This window comes from Zootoca vivipara, chromosome 9 (assembly GCF_965207765.1).
Source record: "Zootoca vivipara chromosome 9, rZooViv2.hap1.1, whole genome shotgun sequence".
NCBI lineage: Eukaryota > Metazoa > Chordata > Lepidosauria > Squamata > Lacertidae > Zootoca > Zootoca vivipara.
The window spans coordinates 70,245,755-70,266,231 of NC_142592.1; the positions used below are offsets into that span (position 1 = coordinate 70,245,755).

The following is a 20,477-nucleotide window of genomic DNA, read 5'->3' on the forward strand; positions in this document are numbered from 1 at the left end:
GATGCAGCACGGCCTTTGTTTTATGTAGGCCCCCGCCAGGCCCCCACTAGGCCTGGGAGGGGGGGATAACCCACAGCAATGCACTTGGGGGCATGGCAAGGGGTTTTTACTTTACAATTTAGCACCACTACCCTCCCAAAAAACCCCACCAAATAACCACAAGACAAAAATAAATACCATCCTTCAAAACATCATGAGATACGCCGGTCACGGAGAGGGGGGGGACAAACAGAATAGGTCATGGATCGGGACACGTGGGGGCAGTCACGGGGATTAGCCACAATGATGCGCCACACCCACAAACCCCGCCTCCGCCACGAGATCCTGTAAAACAGGGGGACTCTGAGGCTCAGGGGGATCTGAAGGGGGCCTCCCTCCAGATGACAGACTAACACACAACAACCCACAAACCCCGCCTCCACCACGAGATCCACCACTCACATCCATCCATCCATCCGGCAAAGGTGTTGAAGACCAAACCAACTGAAAACAGGTAGGTAGCCATGTTGGTCTGACGTAGTCGAAACAAAATTAAAAAATTCCTTCCAGCAGCACCTTAGTTGGTATTTCCTGCCCTTCCTCAGAAAGGAGTGCAGGGCAGCATTCCCCTTTGGGCTAGGCTCTGGGTTATTTTAGCTGATTCCGAGTAAGCAGCAGATGGCATTGTGGTGTGGCAGAATCCACCTCACTCCTGTTTGCCTGAGTTGCTGCTAAATACCAGGACAGAGGAAGGGTGCAAGGAGGGAGCAAGTTCAGCGTGGTGCAAACACGCTGGCAGAGCTGTTCCTTGGCTCCTGCCCCAGCATTGCACCATGTTGGCCTTGCCCACAGCTCACCCCGTCCCCTCTCCATTCCGACATGCTGCAGTAATGCAGGCCACCAAAGGCCCATGTCATCTCTGCCCCTCCATTCCACCGTTCACGGCAACCGGCTCCTGTCTTAGCCCTTTCCCTCTTGCTGTTCTCTTTTCCCTGGAATTCCTCTTTCTGACCCAACTCAGGATGGGGGCAGAAGTTTAATACAGTTTGCGTTTAAAGGTGAACCTGGCCTATTTGCATATCCCCCCCCCCCGGAAACAAAGCACAAACAGAAAGCCTAGCTGCGCTTCGTAATTCGCACTTCTCTGAATTTTGCAGTGCAGGTTTCCAGTCAAGGTACGTGCACGAAAAATGCACATCCTGGAGCCAAGCATACACAGAAATGTGTGCCTTGGTGAAAGTAACATGCAAATGTTGGGTTACATGCTTTGCGAAGATGTGTATATTAGGCAAAACGTCACACAAACGTAGGTGAAATTCACAGTGATGAATTTTCACAAGGACTAAAAAATAAATAAAAGAATCTCAAACTGATGTACAAAATGTGAAGAATGGAAGGCTGGGGAAATGAGAAAGAGAGAGAAATGAAAATGGATAGATCTGCCCACACTTTCTCCCAACATGCCTCTCACAGATGGGCGGGGTACAAATCATCATCATCATCATCATTGCTGGTTTCCTTGGTCTCAGGCATACCTGCCAAGTTGCTGTCAGAGAAATAAGGGACCGGGCCGGAAATAGCAGACCGGAAGTAGCACTGCCGCCATTTTGGAACTGGGTGGAGCATGCTCAGAAGTGACTTTTGATGCTGCTTAACCCAGTTCCAAAATGGCTGTCGCGCCAGAAGTAGCACTGCAGCCATTTTGGAACTGGGCAGAGCAGCATCAAAAGTCGCTTCTGCGCATGATCCACCCAGTTCCAAAATGGCTGCCACGCCAGAATAAACCGGGGGGGAAACAAAAAAATCAGTTTTTTCAGCTAGGAACAGCTGGAAAAACGGGGATTTCCCGGGGAAAACGGGAGACTTGGCAGCTATGGTCTCAGGACACCCCTTTGTCTTCCTTTATTTCTAAGGCTAATGGTTGTTGGAATTTGGTGCAGCAGATCTGCAACTTATGTGTGATTGACTTAAGCGATTTCAACTTTGCACAGGCAACAGACAAATAAATAAATGGAGAGCTGGTCGGGGGGACGGGACAGAAGGGGCTGTCAGGAGTCTCATGGGATCTTGCAAAGGCCCAGCAAGATCTACGTGCAGGCCTTCCCAGAGCCCCGGAAGGCAGGGATAGTCAAACGGAATGTGTACATGTGTGGTTCCAAGCGTCTTCCTGCCTTTGCACAATTTTACGAACCCCTGGAATAATAACCCCACATGTAAGCTGTGGGCCTGCTGTAAATATATCGCAGCGTTGCGCAGAAAGAAGCAGCCCAGTAAAGGTTGAAAGGACAAAGGAAACTGCAGGTTTATTTGTCGTGGCAAACAAAGGCATTCCGAGCACAGGTTCCTCACACGGCCAAGATGGAGGCACTGGTGACCAGGGGAAGTAAGAGGGAGGGAGGACACAAAAGGAGAAAGGAGGTCACCTACTTTGCCAACAAACAGCTGCTGAAAGAGAAGGAACTGGCAAGGGGAGAACAGGTTGCCTTTCTGTCTGTCCTCCCACCCAATGGTCCAGGTAACTTATTGCAAACGTTGCTTTGCTCCCAACAAAGGCCACTTGCCATTGGCGCTGCCTGGGGCTGATGGGAGTTGTAGTCCAAAGCATCTGGATCAGGGAAGGCTGCTCTATATTCTATACTCTAGCCTGGCTCACTGTGCAGGAATCAGAATCTGGTGGGAGAATGGATTGTGCCACTTTGCATCGCAGCTGGGGGGGGGACCCTTTTAAAAAAATGCTCCTCCCCATGATAAATTCAGTGCAAAACAGGCAGGGAATGAGCTGGGCTAGAAGACCACTCTTCTGATGTGAATTTATTGTTTATTTTTTTACATGCAGGGGATTATTTATACATGGGTGAGCATTTGAAACAGGCACTATCTCCCTCCGAAGCTCTGAAAAGGAAGACCCCCCCCCACCTCGGAATTCTAACCACTTCATTCTGCTGGGTGTGTCAAACGGAAGCCTCTGGTTCTCCTGAGTGCCAGGCAATGTGCCTGACCTTATCTCTTAGGGTACCCGAGCAAGGGAAAATGCAATGGGTGATGGGGATTCTAGTACAGACTTGGAATGCCGGAGCAGCGTGCTGTGTGGAGTTCTGGTCACCTCACCCCAAAGAGGATATTGTAGGGTTGCTAAAGGTTTGGGAAAAGGCCATCAAAACAATTGAGGAGAACAGCTGCCCTATAAGGAGAATTTGCAGCGCCTGGGGCATTGCAAGAGGCAACGTGTTAAAGGTTTGTCCAGAGAAAGCAGATAGAGAAAAAGTTAATCTTTCTCATAACACTAGAGGTCATGGGCATCTAATGATGCTGAAAGTGGGAAGATTCAGGATGGATAAAAGAAAGCCCTTCTGCACACAGGTAAAAAGGTAAAGGACCCCTGGACGGTTACGTCCAGTCAAAGGCAACTATGGAGTTGCAGCGTTCATCTCACTTTCAGGCTGAGGGAGCCGGCGTTTGTCCACAGACAGCTTTCCAAGTACTGCAGCCAGCAGGACTAAACTGCTTCTGTCGCAACCGAACACCGTGACGGAAACCAGAGCACACGAAAATGCTGTTTACTTTCCCGCCGCAGCAGTACCTATTTATCTACTTGCACTGGCGTGCTTTTGAGCTGCTAGGTAGGCAGGAGCTGGGACAGAGCAACAGGAGCTCACCCCGTTGCACGGATTCGAACCTCCACAACCAGAGGCAACAATGTTTCTGAATACCAACTGCTGGGAACTGCAGGAACGGAGAGTGCTCCTGCGTTCCAATCCTCCTTGCCAGTTTCCCACCATGGCATCTGGTTGGCCACTGCAAGAACAGAGTGCTGGGCTACATGGGGCTCCTTCGGCCTGATCCAGCAGGTTCTCCCGGTGTTCTCATGCAAAGGAGGTCAGGAGCAGAACACACTTCCTGCTGTGCCTGGAGCCAGGGTTCCTCTGAGACACATCTCCCAAGGCTGGGAGCCAAGACCACGGGTGATGCTTTGAGGACCATTCCACGCTTGGGCTCGGGGGACCTGGCCCAGATGCTTCTATTGATGTTGCCAATGCATTCCGGATCAAAAAAGAACATCCGTTCCGTGTGATGTCATACTGGCTCCCTGCTGATTGGATGCGGCTCGGCGAAGTGCATTTGTGAGGTCAAGAGCAGTGGGAGAATGCGGTGATAGGAGTAGCATCTGGAGCCAAGAGGAGGATGAGATGGCTGCTCCTACTACTCCAGATCCTTGCCACTGTCTGGCCCAGCCATGCCATAGTTGATACTTGCGAGTAAGTGACGGGAACAGACAAGGCCTAGGACCCTTGTACTTACGGGACCGCCTCTCCCGGTATGCCCCGCGGAGGACCTTAAGGTCCATAAATAGTAACACCTTAGAGCAGGCACCCCCAAACTTCGCCCCTCCAGATGTTTTGGACTACAATTCCCATCTTCCCCGACCACTGGTCCTGTTAGCTAGGGATCATGGGAGTTGTAGGCCAAAACATCTGGAAGGCCGCAGTTTGGGGGTGCCTGCCTTAGAGGTCCAGGGCCCAAAGGAAATCAGACTAGCCTCAACTAGAACCAGGGCCTTCTCAACATTGGCTCCCACCTGGTGGAACGCTCTGTCTCCTGAGACCAAGGCCCTGTGGGGCCTGATTTCTTTCCGCAGGGCCTGTAAGACAGAGTTGTTCTACCTGACATTTGGCCTAGAGCCAACCTGACCCCCTTCACCATTTTTCCTTTTCCTTCCATATGAGGCTGCATTTTAATTTTAATGTATTTAATCTTGTTCTTAAGTTGTATTGTAATCAGTTGTTGTATATCTAGTGTTAGCCACCCTGAGCCCGGCCTTGGCTGGGGAGGGCGGGGTATAAATAAAATTTATAAAATAATAAAGATTTATAAATAAAATTTATAAAATAATAAAGAGTCCAGCAAGAAGCTTAATGCTGGAAGATAATAGAAAGCCCTTCTTCACTTAGAAGAAGAGTTTGAATTTGATATCCCGCTTTTTCACTACCCGAAGGAGTCTCAAAGTGGCTAACAATCTCCTTTTCCCTTCCTCCTCCACAACAAACACTCTGTGAGGTGAGTGGGGCTGAGAGACTTAAGAGAAGTGTGACTAGCCCAAGGTCACCCAGCAGCTGCATGTGGAAGAGCGGGGAATCGAACCCGGTTCCCCAGATTACGAGTCTACCACTCTTAACCACTACACCACACTAGTACCTAGTTAAACAATGGAACTCTCTCCCACAGGAGGCAGAGATGGCCACCAACTTGGGTGGCTTTCAAATTCATGGAAGAGAGGACTATTAGTTGCTATTAGGAAGGCTCTGCTCTGCCTCCAATGCTGGGGGAAGCAATGCTTCTGAATACTAGGCATGGAAAGGGCTCTTGTGCCTGGGTCCTGCTTTCTGCTTTCCCTTTGGGGTGTCCTGTCCACTGTGAGGACAGGATGATGGACTAGATGGGCTATTGGCCTCATCCAGCAGGCTCTTTTTGTTCTGTTATGGAAAGGAGGACCCTTTTCTTCAGATCTCCACAATGGGTACCCCCTGGGACAAACGTTACAGAGTTGATCCCAAGTCAGTAGAAGTGGCCATGGCTACAGACTTGTCCTTGTGTGAGTGTGTGTTCAGGGCAACAAAAGGAGGTATTGCGAAGGGGAAAGACACTGGTGTAGACCTTGAGGATGGATGTAGATGGGCGAGGAGAAGCAAAGTTCAAGACCTGCATGGACCCATAGGTTCATGGAGAAAGAAGTAAGGAGAACAGTGTTTGAGGATGGGAGAGAGCAATCCAGGTGGGAACATGGGCCATGACATTTTCTGCCGTGAAAACACTGGCTGGCACCAAGCAAGATGGCCGGCCTGTTTGTTGCATTTAAGCATCTTTGATCCAATTTGCTCTAGGTGGTGCACAGGTCCTCATTTAATCCCAACAGCCCTGTAGGTTAGGCTGAGAGCGAGTGTCTGGCCCCCAAGGTCACCACCACCAGTGAGCTTCATGGCTGAGAGGGGATTCGAACCCTGCCCTCGTCCCAGCCCGTCGCTCTAACCATTGCACCACACCGCCTCTCGACAGTGCAGAACGGACCACTGGAGTGAGGAAGCACTGACGACCGCCTCTCTTTCCAGAGTCTGCGGAAGGCGCCCCTTGGTGCCAGGCCATGGTGGCGGCACGGGGCGGACTACGGGTGGGGCCGACGCCCTGCCAGGGGCCTGGCCCTGGATCGTCAGCTTGCAGCTGCCAACATTGACGGGGCACAAGCACACCTGCGGAGGCGCCCTCATCACTGCCCGGTGGGTCCTCACAGCCGCCCACTGCTTTGGAAGCAAAAAGTAAGCAGGAGCCAATGTGGTTGGGGATGGATGAGGCGAAGGAAGATGCCCCCTTGACTGGCCATATGCCCTGACCGCAGGGAGCCAGGCCATGTAGGGGGCAATGGGGCAATCAGGGGTGCGAGTCCCCAAGGATAAGGAACGAAAAACACAAAGCCACAGGTGATACAAACATAGCTGCCAAGTACCCCGTTTTCCCCGGGAAACCCCCGTTTTTACTTACCTTTTCCCGGTGGTCCCCCGTATCACTTTGTCTCCCATTTTTCTCCGTTATTTTCTCCTGCCGGCGGCCATTTTTTCCCCTGATTTGCCCTTCTATGGGCACAAAAAATGGCTGCCGGCGGCTTCAAAAGTCGCATCTACGCACAACCGGAAGTGCGTAGAAGCTACTTTTGAAGCCGGCGGCAGCCATTTTTGGTGCCCATAGAAGGGCAAAGCGACACCGGAAGTTACGTCGACGCAACCTCCGGTGTCACACGGCTGCCGGTCCCGGGTTCTGCAGTCCGGGACTTGGAAGGTAAGGATACAAAGGAAATGGTCATTGAAACGTGAATACAGTGGTACCTCGGTTCTTGAACGCAATCCATTCCGGAAGGCTGTTTGGGTTTCGAAACGTTTGAAAACCGAGGCATGGCTACCCGTTGGTTGCAAGAGCTCCTTGCAATCAGCGGAAGCCACGTCGCACATTCGGGTTCCGTAAAATGTTCGAAAACCGAATCATTTACTTCTGGGTTTTCGGTGTTCGGCTTCAGGAACCAAGGTACCACTGTATATGTAATTGTGACTTCTGAAATGCAGGGGGTTGGACTATGATGACCCTTGGGGGTCACTTCAAACACTACAATTCTACAATTCTATGATTAATCAGTATACATGCATACAATTTAGCACTGTGGTACCCCGGGTTGCGGACCCAATCCGTTCCGGGGTGCCGTTTCACACCCTGAAAAGTTCGCAACCCGAGCGGCGCTTTTGCGCATGCATGAAAGTGCGATAGAGCATTTCTGTGCATGTGCGCAGCGAAACCCAGAAGTAAACACTTCCGGGTCCGCCGTGTTCGTATCATGAAAAGACACAACCCGCAAGGGACGCAACATGACGTATGACTGTATTACAAAATATCCATAGAATCATAGAGTTGGAAGAGACCACAAGGGCCATCCAGTCCAACCCCCTGCCAAGCAAGAAACACCATCAAAGCATTCTTGACATATGGCTGTCAAGCCTCTGCTTAAAGATCTCCAAAGAAGGAGACTCCACCACACTCCTTGGCAGCAAATTCCACTGTCAAACAGCTCTTACTGTCAGGAAGCTCTTCCTAATGTTTAGGTGGAATCTTCTTTCTTGTAGCTTGAATATTGCTCCGTGTCCGCTTCTCTGGAGCAGCAGAAACAATCTTTCTCCCTCCTCCATATGACATCCTTTCATATATTTGAACATGGCTATCATATCACCCCTTAACCTTCTCTTCTCCAGGCTAAACATACCCAGCTCCCTAAGCCGTTCCTCATAAGGCATCGTTTCCAGGCCTTTGACCATTTTGGTTGCCCTCCTCTGGACACGTTTGTCAGTAGCTTGTCAGTATCCTTCTTGAACTGTGGTGCCCAGAACTGGACACAGTACTCCAGGTGAGGTCTGACCAGAGCAGAATACAGTGGTACTATTACTTCCCTAGATCTAGATGCTATACTCCTCTTGATGCAGCCCAGAATTGCATTGGCTTTTTTAGCTGCTGCATCACACTGTTGACTCATGTCAAGTTTGTGGTCTACCAAGACTCCTAGATCCTTTTCACATGTATTGCTCTCAAGCCAAGTGTAACCCATCCTGTATTTGTGCCTTTCAATTTTTTTGCCCAAGTGTAGTACTTTACATTTCTCCCTGTTAAAATTCATCTTGTTTGCTTTGGCCCAGTTCTCTAATCTGTTATGGTCATTTTGAAGTGTGATCCTGTCCTCTGGGGTATTAGCCACCCCTCCCAATTTGGTATCATCTGCAAACTTGCTCAGGATGCCCTCAAGCCCATCATCCAAGTCATTTATAAAGATGTTGAATAAGACTGGGCCCAAGACAGAACCCTGTGGCACCCCACTAGTCACTACTCTCCAGTATGAGGAGGAGCCATTGATGAGCACCCTTTGGGTTCGGTCAGCCAGCCAGTTACAAATCCACTGAATGGTAGCATTGTCTAGTCCGCATTTTACCAGCTTCTTTACAAGAATATAATGGGGCACCTTGTCAAAGGCCTTGCTGAAATCAAGATAGGCTATACCCACAGCATTCCCTTCATCTACCAGCTTGTAATTCTGTCAAAAAAATGAGATCAGATTAGTTTGACATGACCTATTTTTCAGAAACCCATGCTGACTTTTAGTGATCACAGAGTTTCTTTCTAGGTGCTCACAGACTGTTTGCTTAATGATCTGCTTAGAATCTTTCCTGGTATTGATGTCAGGCTGACTGGGCGGTAATTGTTTGGGTCCTCTCTTTCCCCCTTTTTGAAAATAGGGACAACATTTGCCCTCCTCCAGTCTGCTGGAACTTCGCCTGTTCTCTAGGAATTTTCAAAGATTATTGCCAGTGGTTCTGAATCACCTCTGCCAGTTCTTTTAATACTCTTTGATGTAGTTCATCTGACCCTGGAGACTTGAATACATCTAAACTAGCCAAGTATTCTTGTACTACCTCCTTACTTATTCTGGGCTGTGTTTCCCCTGCTGAATCATCTGCTCCATATTCTTCAGGTCAGGCGTTGTTTTCTTTCTTGGAGAAGACTGAGGCAAAGAAGGCATTGAGGAGTTCTGCCCTTTCTCTGTCCCCTGTTCGCATTTCACCATCTTCTCCTCTGAGTGACCCCACTGTTTCCTTGTTTCTCCTTTTGCTACGGACATACCCATAAAAGCCCTTTTTGTTGCTTTTAACCACTCTAGCTGTGTCCACTGAATATAAAATGAATGAGTTCTCCATGCCTAAAAGTCTGGTTACAAAGGAATGCCTTTCTGCCTGGTGCCTGAATATATGTAATGATGGTGCCAGGCGAGCCTCTCTAGGGAGTGCATAGCACAAAAGGGGAGCCACCACTGAAAAGGCCCTATTCTCCTGTTGCCACCCTCTGGACCTCCTGGGTCCAGGTCAGTTCATATGGGGAAAGGCAGTTCTTGGGGTAGTACTGGAGTCCTGAGCCATGCTAGGCTTCACAGCTTCTTCTGCTCTCCAGGAGCCTTCCGCACTGGCGCGCAGTGATTGGCGCTTCGAAGCTCTCCATCCTCGGCTCAGAGGTCCACGTGCGCTACATCAAGCAAGTGGTGGTGCATGAAGCCTACCAGCCGACCACGCAGGTCAACGACGTGGCATTGATGGAGCTGGACCAGCCCGTCATCTGCAGCGACTACATCCAGCCGGCCTGCATGCCCGACAGCACCGTCAGCGCAGCTGCGCTGTCTTTCTGCTACATCAGCGGCTGGGGACTCAGCAAAACGAAAGGTGAGAGCCCAGCCGAGGCAGCCTCCCTGCCGCACCCTGGCACCCGAGTCACGGGGGAAGACTTGAGTAGACAGAGCAGGTGGGGAAAGGCAGCTGTGAGGTTCCTCCAGGGACCTTGGCTGGCCCCCTTTTACAGCAGGGATAAGGAATTATTTGAGCTTGGGGGCCACATGCCCTTCTGGGCCATTTTCCAGGGACCACATGGCAGTGGTGGCCACAGCCAGGGGGGAAGTGGCCTGAGCAGCAAAAGTGAATTTTACCTGTGTGCAGAAGGCTAGTTTACACACACACACACCACACAGACCTCTCTCTCAATTTTCCAAGCATGCAAGCAAGAGGCACAGTACGAATTCAAGGCCACCCCCCGGCCATGTTAAAACACTTGAGGACGATGCAAAGCAGGGGGTGGGGTGGGGGAGGCAGGGATGGCCCCCAACCTGGGTGGCTTTAAAAGAGCATCCGACAAATTTACGGTGGAGAGGGCTATCGGTGGCTACTAGCCCTAATGGCTCTGCTCTGCCTCCACAGTTTGAGGCAGAAGCGTTTCTAAATACCAGTTGCTGGAAAGCGCAGGAGGGAAGAGTTGCTCTTGTGCTCAGATCCTGCTTTTGAGTTTCCCATAATGATCTGGATGGTTCCTATGAGAAGAACAGGATGCTGGACTAGAAGGGCCACTGGCCTGATCCAGCAAGTTCTTAAAGTGGCCTGGGGAAGATAAGTGCCTGGAAAGTGTGGGGTGTTTTATAGATGGCACATCACTTTGTATAAGCTCTCGAAAATGTATAAGAACGCAAGTAACATCTGTTGGAGATGTGAGAAGGTGGGAAGCTGGTATCACATCTGGTGGGAATGTAGCAAAATTGAAAATTTTTGGAATGAAATCCATTTAGAAATAGAAACTATCTTCAAAATCAAATTCCATAAAACACCAGAAGCATATCTCTTGGGTATAACTACCCCAGATATACCCAAAAGAATGACGAACTTTTATATATATGCCTCAGCAGCTGCTAGAATTCTGATAGCGTCACACTGGAAAAGTGCAATAACACCTTGCAAAAAAGAATGGTTTTATAAAATCTTAGAATTTACGGTCCTGAGCCTGTGGTTTTTCATCCCTGGTTCATATTAGTCATCACCACTCTCCACGATGAACTGTGAAATCATATGGAAATCTATACATTAAAGTAATGATATACAAGCTTTTGCCAACCTGAGGGCACCCAGATGTTTTGGACAAAGCCTTCCATTGGCTCCTGTTTTCTGGGGCTAATGAGAATTGTTGACCCAAACATCTGGAAGCTGCCCAGATGGTGGGAGTTCTATTAAACCTTGCTTGGCTGGGTCTGCCCAAATCCAATGGCTTCGCCCAGTTATTCCCAAATATTTATGGACCCCCTTTCCCTTTGTTCCATAAAACTCATCCCTCATGCTCCCTACCCCATAGAAAGCTTTATTCAGAATCACCACCTGTACCACTTACAAAGGAAGATAACAACAACATTTTTTTTTATTTGTACCCTGCCCATCTGGCTGGGTTTCCCCAGCCACTTTGGGCGGCTTCCAAGAAAGATTTAAAACATGTCACACATTAATATCTTCCCTGAACAGGGCTACCTTCAGATGTCTTCTAAATGTCAGGTAGTTATTTATCTCCTTTGACATCTGATGGGAGGGCGTTCCACAGGGTGGGCACCACTACCGAGAAGGACCTCTGCCTGGCAGTGAGGGAACCGCCAGAAGGCCCTCGGCACTGGTCCTCAGTGTCCAGGCAGAATGATGGGGGTGGAGACGCTCCTTCAGGTATACTGGGCTGAGGCCATTTAGGGCTTTCAAGGTCAACAACAACACTTTGAATTGTGCTCGGAAACGTACTGGGAGCCAATGTAGGTCTTTCAGGACCAGTGTTATATGGTCTCGGCACAATGAAATCCAAAACAGACACAATGAATTGCATATTTGTTCATATGTGTTGTCTCCAGTCCTGCGCCGTTTACCGGCAGATCAAGCAGCCAGCACACTCTGAATGCCAGAAATATTTTGATTTTTGCAGTCAAACCACCTGGACCAATGGCTACTAGCCATGATGGCTCTTGCGCGACCTCCATAGTTGGAGGAAGTGATGCTTCTGAATGCCAGAAGTTTATTCTGATGTTCTTATGGAATCTCCAGGTGTATTTGGCTGCTCCAGCAGGCTCTTCTCAGGTTCTCATTTAATCCGATTGCCTCTCTTCAACGCCCCCAAAGTGGCAGTCCAGGCGATGTTGCTCCTTAAGGATCCTGGGGTGGGGTGGGGTGTACCTCCTTTCCTCCGTGGGACTTCAGTTCTAGCTAGAGTTCCAGCATCAAGCTTTTCTAGGAACAGGTCTGGGGGGCGGGGGCGGGACACACACACCCGACTAAAGTACTCTTCCACTGCCAACAGGGGTGGAGGAATCCGACTTGATGCAGGAGGCAAAGGTCACTCGCTTTTCCACCAACACATGCAACAGCAGCAGCTGGTACAACGGGACCCTAACAGAGAACAGCATCTGCGCAGGGTACGAACAAGGAGGCACCGACAGCTGCCAGGTAAGGTGCCAAAGACTCAGAAATATTCTCGGCAGCTTCAGACGTGTGGAACTGGATGTCAGATTTGAGGATGCAGGAAACAGCCTTCTTCTGAGGATAGGGGCCCAGCTCCTTTGGTTCACATCGTCATTTGGGGTCATCAGCCCAGAGGCGTAGTGTTGGGGGGCCGGGGTGTGTGGCCCCATGTGCACATTTCTGGGGGGCATAACCAGGCACCCCCACAACAGGGTGGCCACAGCTGTGGGGAGGCAAGCCAAGCTGCACCCAGGGTGGATCCTTGGGGGCTTGGACGGCATCTCCTTCTCCCCTTGGCTGGCACATGCCCTGCCGTTGGGTCAACCGAGAGGGAGGGGAAGGGCGCTGCCACCTCCCCTCCCCCCCAGGAGAGGCTCCACCTGGATGGGGAGGGGAGAGGCAAGCAGGAGAAGGGCAGCCGTGTTCTCTGGCACTGTGGCTCCAGTACGGAGTGGCAGCAGGCAGGTTGGTCCAGTGGGCAGGTGGATGGAGGCAGAGGGCGAGGAGTCTGTAGAAGGCAGGCTTCATTCACCCTCGGCATGGGCCCCGCACGCCCCCCCAGCACACGCCCCCCAGCTGCCCAGTCCACCAGGCAGGGCAGCCCACACCTAGCCACTGCATCACCACCATCCCCATCTTGTGTGAAAGTCATAGCTGCCAAGTACCCCGTTTTCCCCGGGAAACCCCCGCTTTTACTTACCTTTTCCCGGTGGTCCCCCGTATCACTTCGTCTCCCGTTTCTCTCCGTTATTTTCTCCTGCCGGCGGCCTTTTTTTCCCTTTCTGATTTGCCCTTCTATGGGCACCCAAAATGCCCCCCGCTGGCTTCAAAAGTCGCATCTACGCATGTCCGGAAGTGTGTCGGCGCGACTTCCGGTGTCGGCGGCGGCCATTTTTGGTGCCCATAGATGGGCGGAACGACACCGGAAGTTGCGTCGACGCACTTCCGGTCATGTGTAGAAGTGACTTTTGAAGCCGGCGGCGGCCATTTTTGGTGCCCATAGAAGGGCAAAGTGACACCGGAAGTTACGTCGACGCAACTTCCGGTGTCACACGGCTTCCGGTCCCGGATTCTGCAGTCCGGGACTTGGAAGGTAAGGTGAAAGTGGCAAAGCGCAAGTGATAAGATCAGAGCTAGTGGTGGTGTAATGGTTAGATTGCCGGACTAGGACACAGGAGACCAGGGTTCGAATCCTTAGTCAGCCATGGAAAATATATCTGTGCCCTATGTTTCTATTTGGTGTCCACTCCTCTGTTGCAATACCTAAAGGGTTTGGGGAGCCACCAATACACTTCAATTTGCCCTTTAGGAACACCACGCTCACTTTGGCCACAGGCAGGCTGAGATGTGGCCTCCGGAGAGCTGAGGATTGGCCAATATGGCTCTCGCTCCCCACCCAACGCCAACAAGGCGAGGCACCCATTTTACACCCTTGAGTCACCCATGGGAGACAGTTATCATCTCTTCACCCCTTTCAGCCCTTCAGCTGCCCGGTGCTTCTGGAATCCCAACAACGCTCCAGTGGCCGTCCCTTTCTTCCTGCCTTTCGAGGCAAACACATTTGGTTGCTCACCCCTCACTTCTTCTGCGTGTCTTGTTGCTGCAGGGAGACAGTGGGAGCCCCCTCATGTGCAAGGAAGAGGCAGCTCAGCCGTTTTGGGTGATCGGAGTCACCAGCTGGGGTAAAGGCTGTGGCAAAGCACACCAGCCGGGAGTCTACGCCGCCACACAGCCCTTGTATGCCTGGGTGAAAGGGTGGGCAGGACCCATGCCCCAGCCCCCACCCACACCACAGCCTGCCCCTTCGGCACCCCGGAAGCCGAAGACACCTCACACCACTATCTATTTCCATCCTCCGACAAACCCTTTCCATTGGTCTGAGACCAGCAGCAAAACCACAGCCTCATCTCAGTCGAAGCCACAACCAGAGACCGCATCCACAAGCACATCTCAACCCAAACCCACACCCGAAACCAAGCCCGAAACCACATCTCAACCCATACCCATGCTCGAAACCAAACCTGAAACTACATCTCAACCCGAAACCAAGCCTGAAACCACATCTCAACCCATACCCATGCTCGAAACCAAGCCTGAAACCACATCTCAACCCGAAACCAAGCCTGAAACCACATCTCAACCCATACCCATGCTCGAAACCAAGCCTGAAACCACATCTCAACCCGAAACCAAGCCTGAAACCACATCTCAACCCATACCCATGCTTGAAACCAAGCCTGAAACCACATCTCAACCCGAAACCAAGACCGGAACCAAGCCTGAAACCACATCTCAACCCGAAACCAAGCCCGAAACCAAGCCTGAAACCACATCTCAACCCGAAACCAAGCCTGAAACCACATCTCAACCCGAAACCAAGCCTGAAACCAAGCCTGAAACCACATCTCAACCCGAAACCAAGACCGAAACCAAGCCTGAAACCACATCTCAACCCAAACCCGAAACCAAGCCTGAAACCACATCTCAACCCAAACCCAAACCCAGGCACACAACTCAATCCAAGCCCACAATCACCATTCATTTCAGGCCTGCAACCCCAACTCAAACCAAGCCTGGTACCCAATCTCAACCCAAACCCACATCAGCACCTCCAACCAAGCCCACAATCACAATTCTGTTGAGGCCTGCAACCCCACCTCAACCCAAGCCCACATCTACACCTCCAATCAAGCCCACAATCTCAATTCATTTGAGGCCTGCAAGACCACCTAAACCAAGACCCCCACTTCCACCTCAGGCAAAGCCAGAACACATACCTCAACCTGAGCCAGAGACCCCACCTCTGCCAATGCCCAAAGTCCCACCTCAGGCTAAGATAACAACCACACCTGAACCAAACATCACACCCTCATCTCAACCAAAGCCAGAAACCACACCTGATCCAATGATCATACCCTCACCTCCAGCAGAGCCAGAAACCACAACTCAACCAAAGATCACACCCTCACCTCCAGCAGAGCCAGAAACCACAACTCAACCAAAGATCACACCCTCACCTCCAACAGAGCCAGAAACCACAACTCAACCAAAGATCACACCCTCACCTCCAACAGAGCCAGAAACCACAACTCAACCAAAGATCACACCCTCACCTCCAACAGAGCCAGAAACCACAACTCAACCAAAGATCACACCCTCACCTCCAACAGAGCCAGAAACCACTACTCAACAAAAGATCACACCCTCACCTCCAACAGAGCCAGAAATCATACCTCAGCCAAAGCCCACATCCCCTCCTCAAGCAGATCAAGAGGACGTATCTGCCTCTCAGCCACCTCCCAACCCCCCAACTCCACCTCAACCTGAGAACGATACTATGCCGCAAGTGAAGCCCCCGTCCCTACCTCAAACGGTGTCCGAACCCTCACTTGAGCCCCAAAATGAAACACAACCTGAGATGGAGCTAGATGTATCACCTGAGCATGAGCACGAGCATGAAGGCGAGCCTAACGCACCACCTGAGCATGAGCATCGGCACGAGCACGACCCTGGACCAATTGTGTACGAGCCTGAGCCCGGACCAATTGTGTACGAGCCTGAGCCCGGACCAATTGTGTACGAGCCTGAGCCCGGACCAATTGTGTACGAGCCTGAGCCTGAGTATCATGAGCATCATGAGCATCATGAGCATCATGAACATCATGAGCATCATGAACATCATGAGCATGAGCATGAACATGAGCATGAGCATGAACATGGAGGACCACCTGAGCATGAAACCCCACTGGAAGCCACGACGGAAGCTCCATCGGAACCTGTGACAGAAGCCCCATCAACACCCACAAAAGTCCCATCAAAACCCACGACAGAAGCCCCAACAGAACCCATGACAGAAGCCCCATCGAAACCCACGACAGAAGCCCCATCAAACCCCACAGAAGCCCCATCAAAACCCACGACAGAAGCCCCATCAAGACCCACAGAAGTCCCATCAAAACCCACAACAGAAGCTCCATCAACACCCACAGAAGTCCCGTCAAAACCCACGACAGAAGCCCCATCAAGACCCACAGAAGTCCCATCAAAACCCACAACAGAAGCCCCATCAAGACCCACAGAAGTCCCATCAAAACCCACGACAGAAGCCCCATCAACACCTACAGAAGTCCCATCGAAACCCACGACAGAAGCCCCATCAAGACCCACAGAAGCCCCATCAAAACCTACAACGGAAGCTCCATCAACACCCACAGAAGTCCTATCAAAACCCACAACCGAAGCCCCATCAATACCCAAAGAAGTCCCATCAAAACCTACAACGGAAGCACCATCAAAACCCATTACAGAAGCCCCAACAGAACCAATGACAGAAGCCCCATCGAAACCCACGACAGAAGCCCCATCAAGACCCACAGAAGTCCCATCAAAACCCACGACAGAAGCCCCATCAAAACCCACGACCAAAGCCCCAACAGAACCCAAAACAGAAGCCCCAACAGAACCCACGACCGAAGCCCCAACAGAACCCACAACAGAAGCCCCATCAACACCCACAGAAGTCCCACCAAAACCTACAACGGAAGCGCCATCAAAACCCACGACAGAAGCCCCATCAATGCCCACAGAAGTCCCATCAAAACCTACAACGGAAGCGCCATCAAAACTCACGACAGAAGCCCCAACAGAACCCACAACAGAAGCCCCATCAACACCCACAGAAGTCCCATCAAAACCCACGACGGAAGCGCCATCAAAACCCACATCCGAAGCCCCATCAAAACCCACCACAAAAGCCCCAGAACCTCAGCCCAAGCCAGAAGCCTCAGCTGCCCCCAAGCCCCACAAAAATACCAATACCACAGTGGCCTCTTTCTTCAGACTGCTTCAGAAATTCTTGCGTGCTGCCAGGGAGGAGAAGTTGACTGAGCTGGAACTCAAGAACAACGGTGCGGAGCGAGAGAGTCCTTGCGCGCAGGCAAAGAATTCCAAAGCACCACTGGCGCGCGAGTGCCTCACCAAAGTCAGTAGGTCTTAGCAGAGCGACAGCCAAATACTACCCCTAAGAGGAACTCTTGCAGCAGATTTTGTATTGAATCCAGAAGGGAATAAACTTTATGTTTGTTACCTGCGTGTGATGCTCGTCTCGCCACACCCTCCTGAGGCCAATTCTGCTCGGCACCACGCTCTGGTGCCCTGGGGCTGCCAGCCATCTAAAATAACGGCCACTCTGGCTGCTTGCATGCTTCCTCACTGTATTGTAAAGCTTAAGGGAGGGGGGGAAATCCTGCTATTGCGTGCAAGCAGACAAGAGGGGTCCGGTCGAGTAACACTTCCTCTGCTGCTAGAGCTAGCTTCTTAATGGTCTCCAACAGGAGGCTGTCCCAAAGGCTGCCTGCAGAGGTCTGAAGCCCTCCCAGTTTGGGATTGCTTGTGTTTCATCAAAGCTATGGAAGAGGACAACTCAGTGGTTCCCAAAGAGGGTGGTAGTGCCGCTGGGGGTGGGGAGTGCGATTACCTAGGGGGGCACGAAGAGGCATGGGGGTGGCGGAAAGGGGGGGTCTGGAGGTGGGCCCCTCTGAGCATGTCGATTGCTTATTTAGTTGGCCAAGCTAAGGTCTAGAACCAAACACCTTCCTCACTTCCTACGTAAAGTTTCACCACTCGTCGCTTCCAAAGCTATTTCCTTTGGTCACACGTGTTTGTATTTGCAATTCTAAGTTGCTGCGAGCCACAAGATAACCAATTACAGTAGTGCCTCGCTTAACGAATGCCCTGCTTAACAAAATTTCCGCTTAACGAAAGGTTTTTTCTAGCGGAGGTTGCCTCGCTAGACGAATGCATTTTACAAAAAATTCGTCTAGCAAATCACAGTTTCCCATAGGAATGCATTAAAATTCAATTAATGCGTTCCTATGGGCAAAAAAATAATAATAAAAAATTCAATGCATTCCTATGGGATTCGCTAGACGAATTTTTCGTTATAAAAAAAGACCCATGGAACGAATTAAATTCGTCTAGTGAGGCACCACTGTACAGTTGTACCTTGGAAGAGTGGCTGGGGAAACCCAGCCGGATGGGCGGGGTACAAATAAATTATTATTATATCTAACGGAATCCATTCCGCAAGTCCATTGGACTTCCAAATAATAAGAATAAGAATAATTTATTATTTATACCCTGCCCATCTGGCTGGGTTTCCCCAGCCACTCTGGGTGCTTCCAACAAAATATTAAAATACAATAGTCCGTCAAACATTAAAAGCTTCCCTAAACAGGGCTGCCTTCAGATGTCTTCTAAAAGTCTGGTTGTTGTTCTCTTTTGACATCTGGTGGGAGGGCGTTCCACAAGGCGGGTGCCACTACTGAGAAGGCCCTCTGCCTGCTTCCCTGTAACTTGGCTTCTCGCAGGGAGGGAACCGCCAGAAGGCCCTCAGCGTTGGACCTCAGTGTCCAGGCGGAATGATGGGGGTGGAGAAGCTCCTTCAGGTATACTGGACCGAGGCCATTTAGGACTTTAAAGGTCAGCACCAACAATTTGAATTGTGCCCGGAAATGTACAGAACATTAAAAAACCAAAGTGTGGCTTCTGATTGGCTGCAGGAAGCTCCTGCAGCCAATCAGAAGCCCTGTTGGACGTTTGGCTTCCAGAAGAACATTCAAAAACCGGAACACTCACTTCCGGGTTTCGATCGTTCAGAAGGCAAAATGCTTGAGAACTAGTCTGTTTGACTTCCAAGGTACGACTGTATTGCTAACAGCGATTGATTTTCTTATAATTTTTTTCCTGTGCATGTGAAGGTTTGGGGGTTTCCACCTGCCCCCATTTTGGGTAAGTATTTTTATACACCTAATCCTATATAATAAAGTCCCTGTGTCTCTGCGTCCAGTCCCTGTGTCCGCGCTACTGCGCATGTGCCCCACGGACACAGGGATTGGATGCAGAGACTGGACGCACACTTGCGCGCCCTCCCCCCCCCGCCTACCGTTTACCTGCGGCTGCCAACCGCCGCTCCCGGCTGCTCCCCCCGGCGACCAGCAGCAAGCAGGCGTCGCAAACACACACACACGCTCTCCCCACCCCCACCCCGGCCGCTCCGCTATGACCTTTCGGTCTCCGAAGCCCCGTCTCATGCCAGAGGTGTGCGGCGAGGCGGCGGGGGAGAGAATGGGCGGAACGACACCGGAAGTTACATCGACGCAACTTCCGGTGTCATACGGCTGCCGGTCCCAGATTCTGCAGTCCGAGACTTGGAAGGTAAGGATACAAAGGAAATGGTCATAGAAACGTGAATACAGTGGTACCTCGGTTCTTGAACGCAATCCATTCTGGAAGGCCGTTCGGCTTTTGAAACGTTCGGTAACCGAGGCGCGGCTACCCATTGGTTGCAAGAGCTCCTTGCACTCAGCGGAAGCCACACCGCACATTCGGGTTCCGTAAAATGTTCGAAAACCAAAGCATTTACTTTCTCTCCCCCGCCGCCTCGCCGCACACCTCTGGCATGAGAGAGTGGGCTGTCTGCCTGCTTGCCTTCGCCGAGGAAGCCGAAGCGGCAGCGTGCGCCGAGGGAAGCCGGCTTTGGCTTGGCGGCAGGAAGAAGAGGAGGAATTCCTCCCCTTCTTCCCGCCGCCGCCAAGCCAGTCCCCGAGCCAAATTGTGGCCGTCTCCCTGCCTGCTTCCCCGAGCCAAAGCGCATTGGGGGACAGAGCCGAAGATCGGCGGGCGCTGTTTGCCGGGGTTGATCTTCGTGTGACAGGCGGTGGGGAATGCAGGCAGGCAAGAGAGCAAGTGCCTGCCTGCCTGCCTTCCCCGCCGCTTCCTTGATCCGGCGGCCTGCCGGGTCGGTGCTGAACAGCGCTGCGCGGAGCACTGGATCAAGGAACCGGTCTGCAGAGTCAGCGCCCAGCAACGCCGCACGGAGCATCGCCTCCTCAATCCAACACTGACTCTGCAGACTGGCTCCTCAATCCGGTGCTCCGTGCAGCGCTCACATATGTTCTAGTGCCCGTTTATTTAACGGGCTGAACGACATTAGTTTATGCTATAAATTTCCTTTGCCCTTACGTTTCCGTAAGAATGCGTGAAAATATTTCTCATTTAGCAATATTCTTTGCTAAAATCTATCAGGCTATCTTTCTGAGGGGATCATGCAAACAGCTGTCC

The 20,477-nt window shown here is 51.3% G+C and overlaps 1 protein-coding gene across 1 annotated transcript; it reads left to right on the forward strand.

Moving 5' to 3' along the window:
• Positions 1–5,648: 5,648 nt before the first annotated feature.
• Positions 5,649–17,243, forward strand: LOC148684705 (uncharacterized). Its single transcript, XM_088652555.1, has 6 exons — positions 5,649–5,708; positions 6,031–6,287; positions 9,505–9,770; positions 12,196–12,341; positions 13,963–16,352; positions 16,460–17,243. Exons 1-6 carry the CDS (start codon positions 5,649–5,651, stop codon positions 17,241–17,243), a joined length of 3,903 nt encoding a protein of 1,300 aa, XP_088508681.1.
• Positions 17,244–20,477: the final 3,234 nt, after the last annotated feature.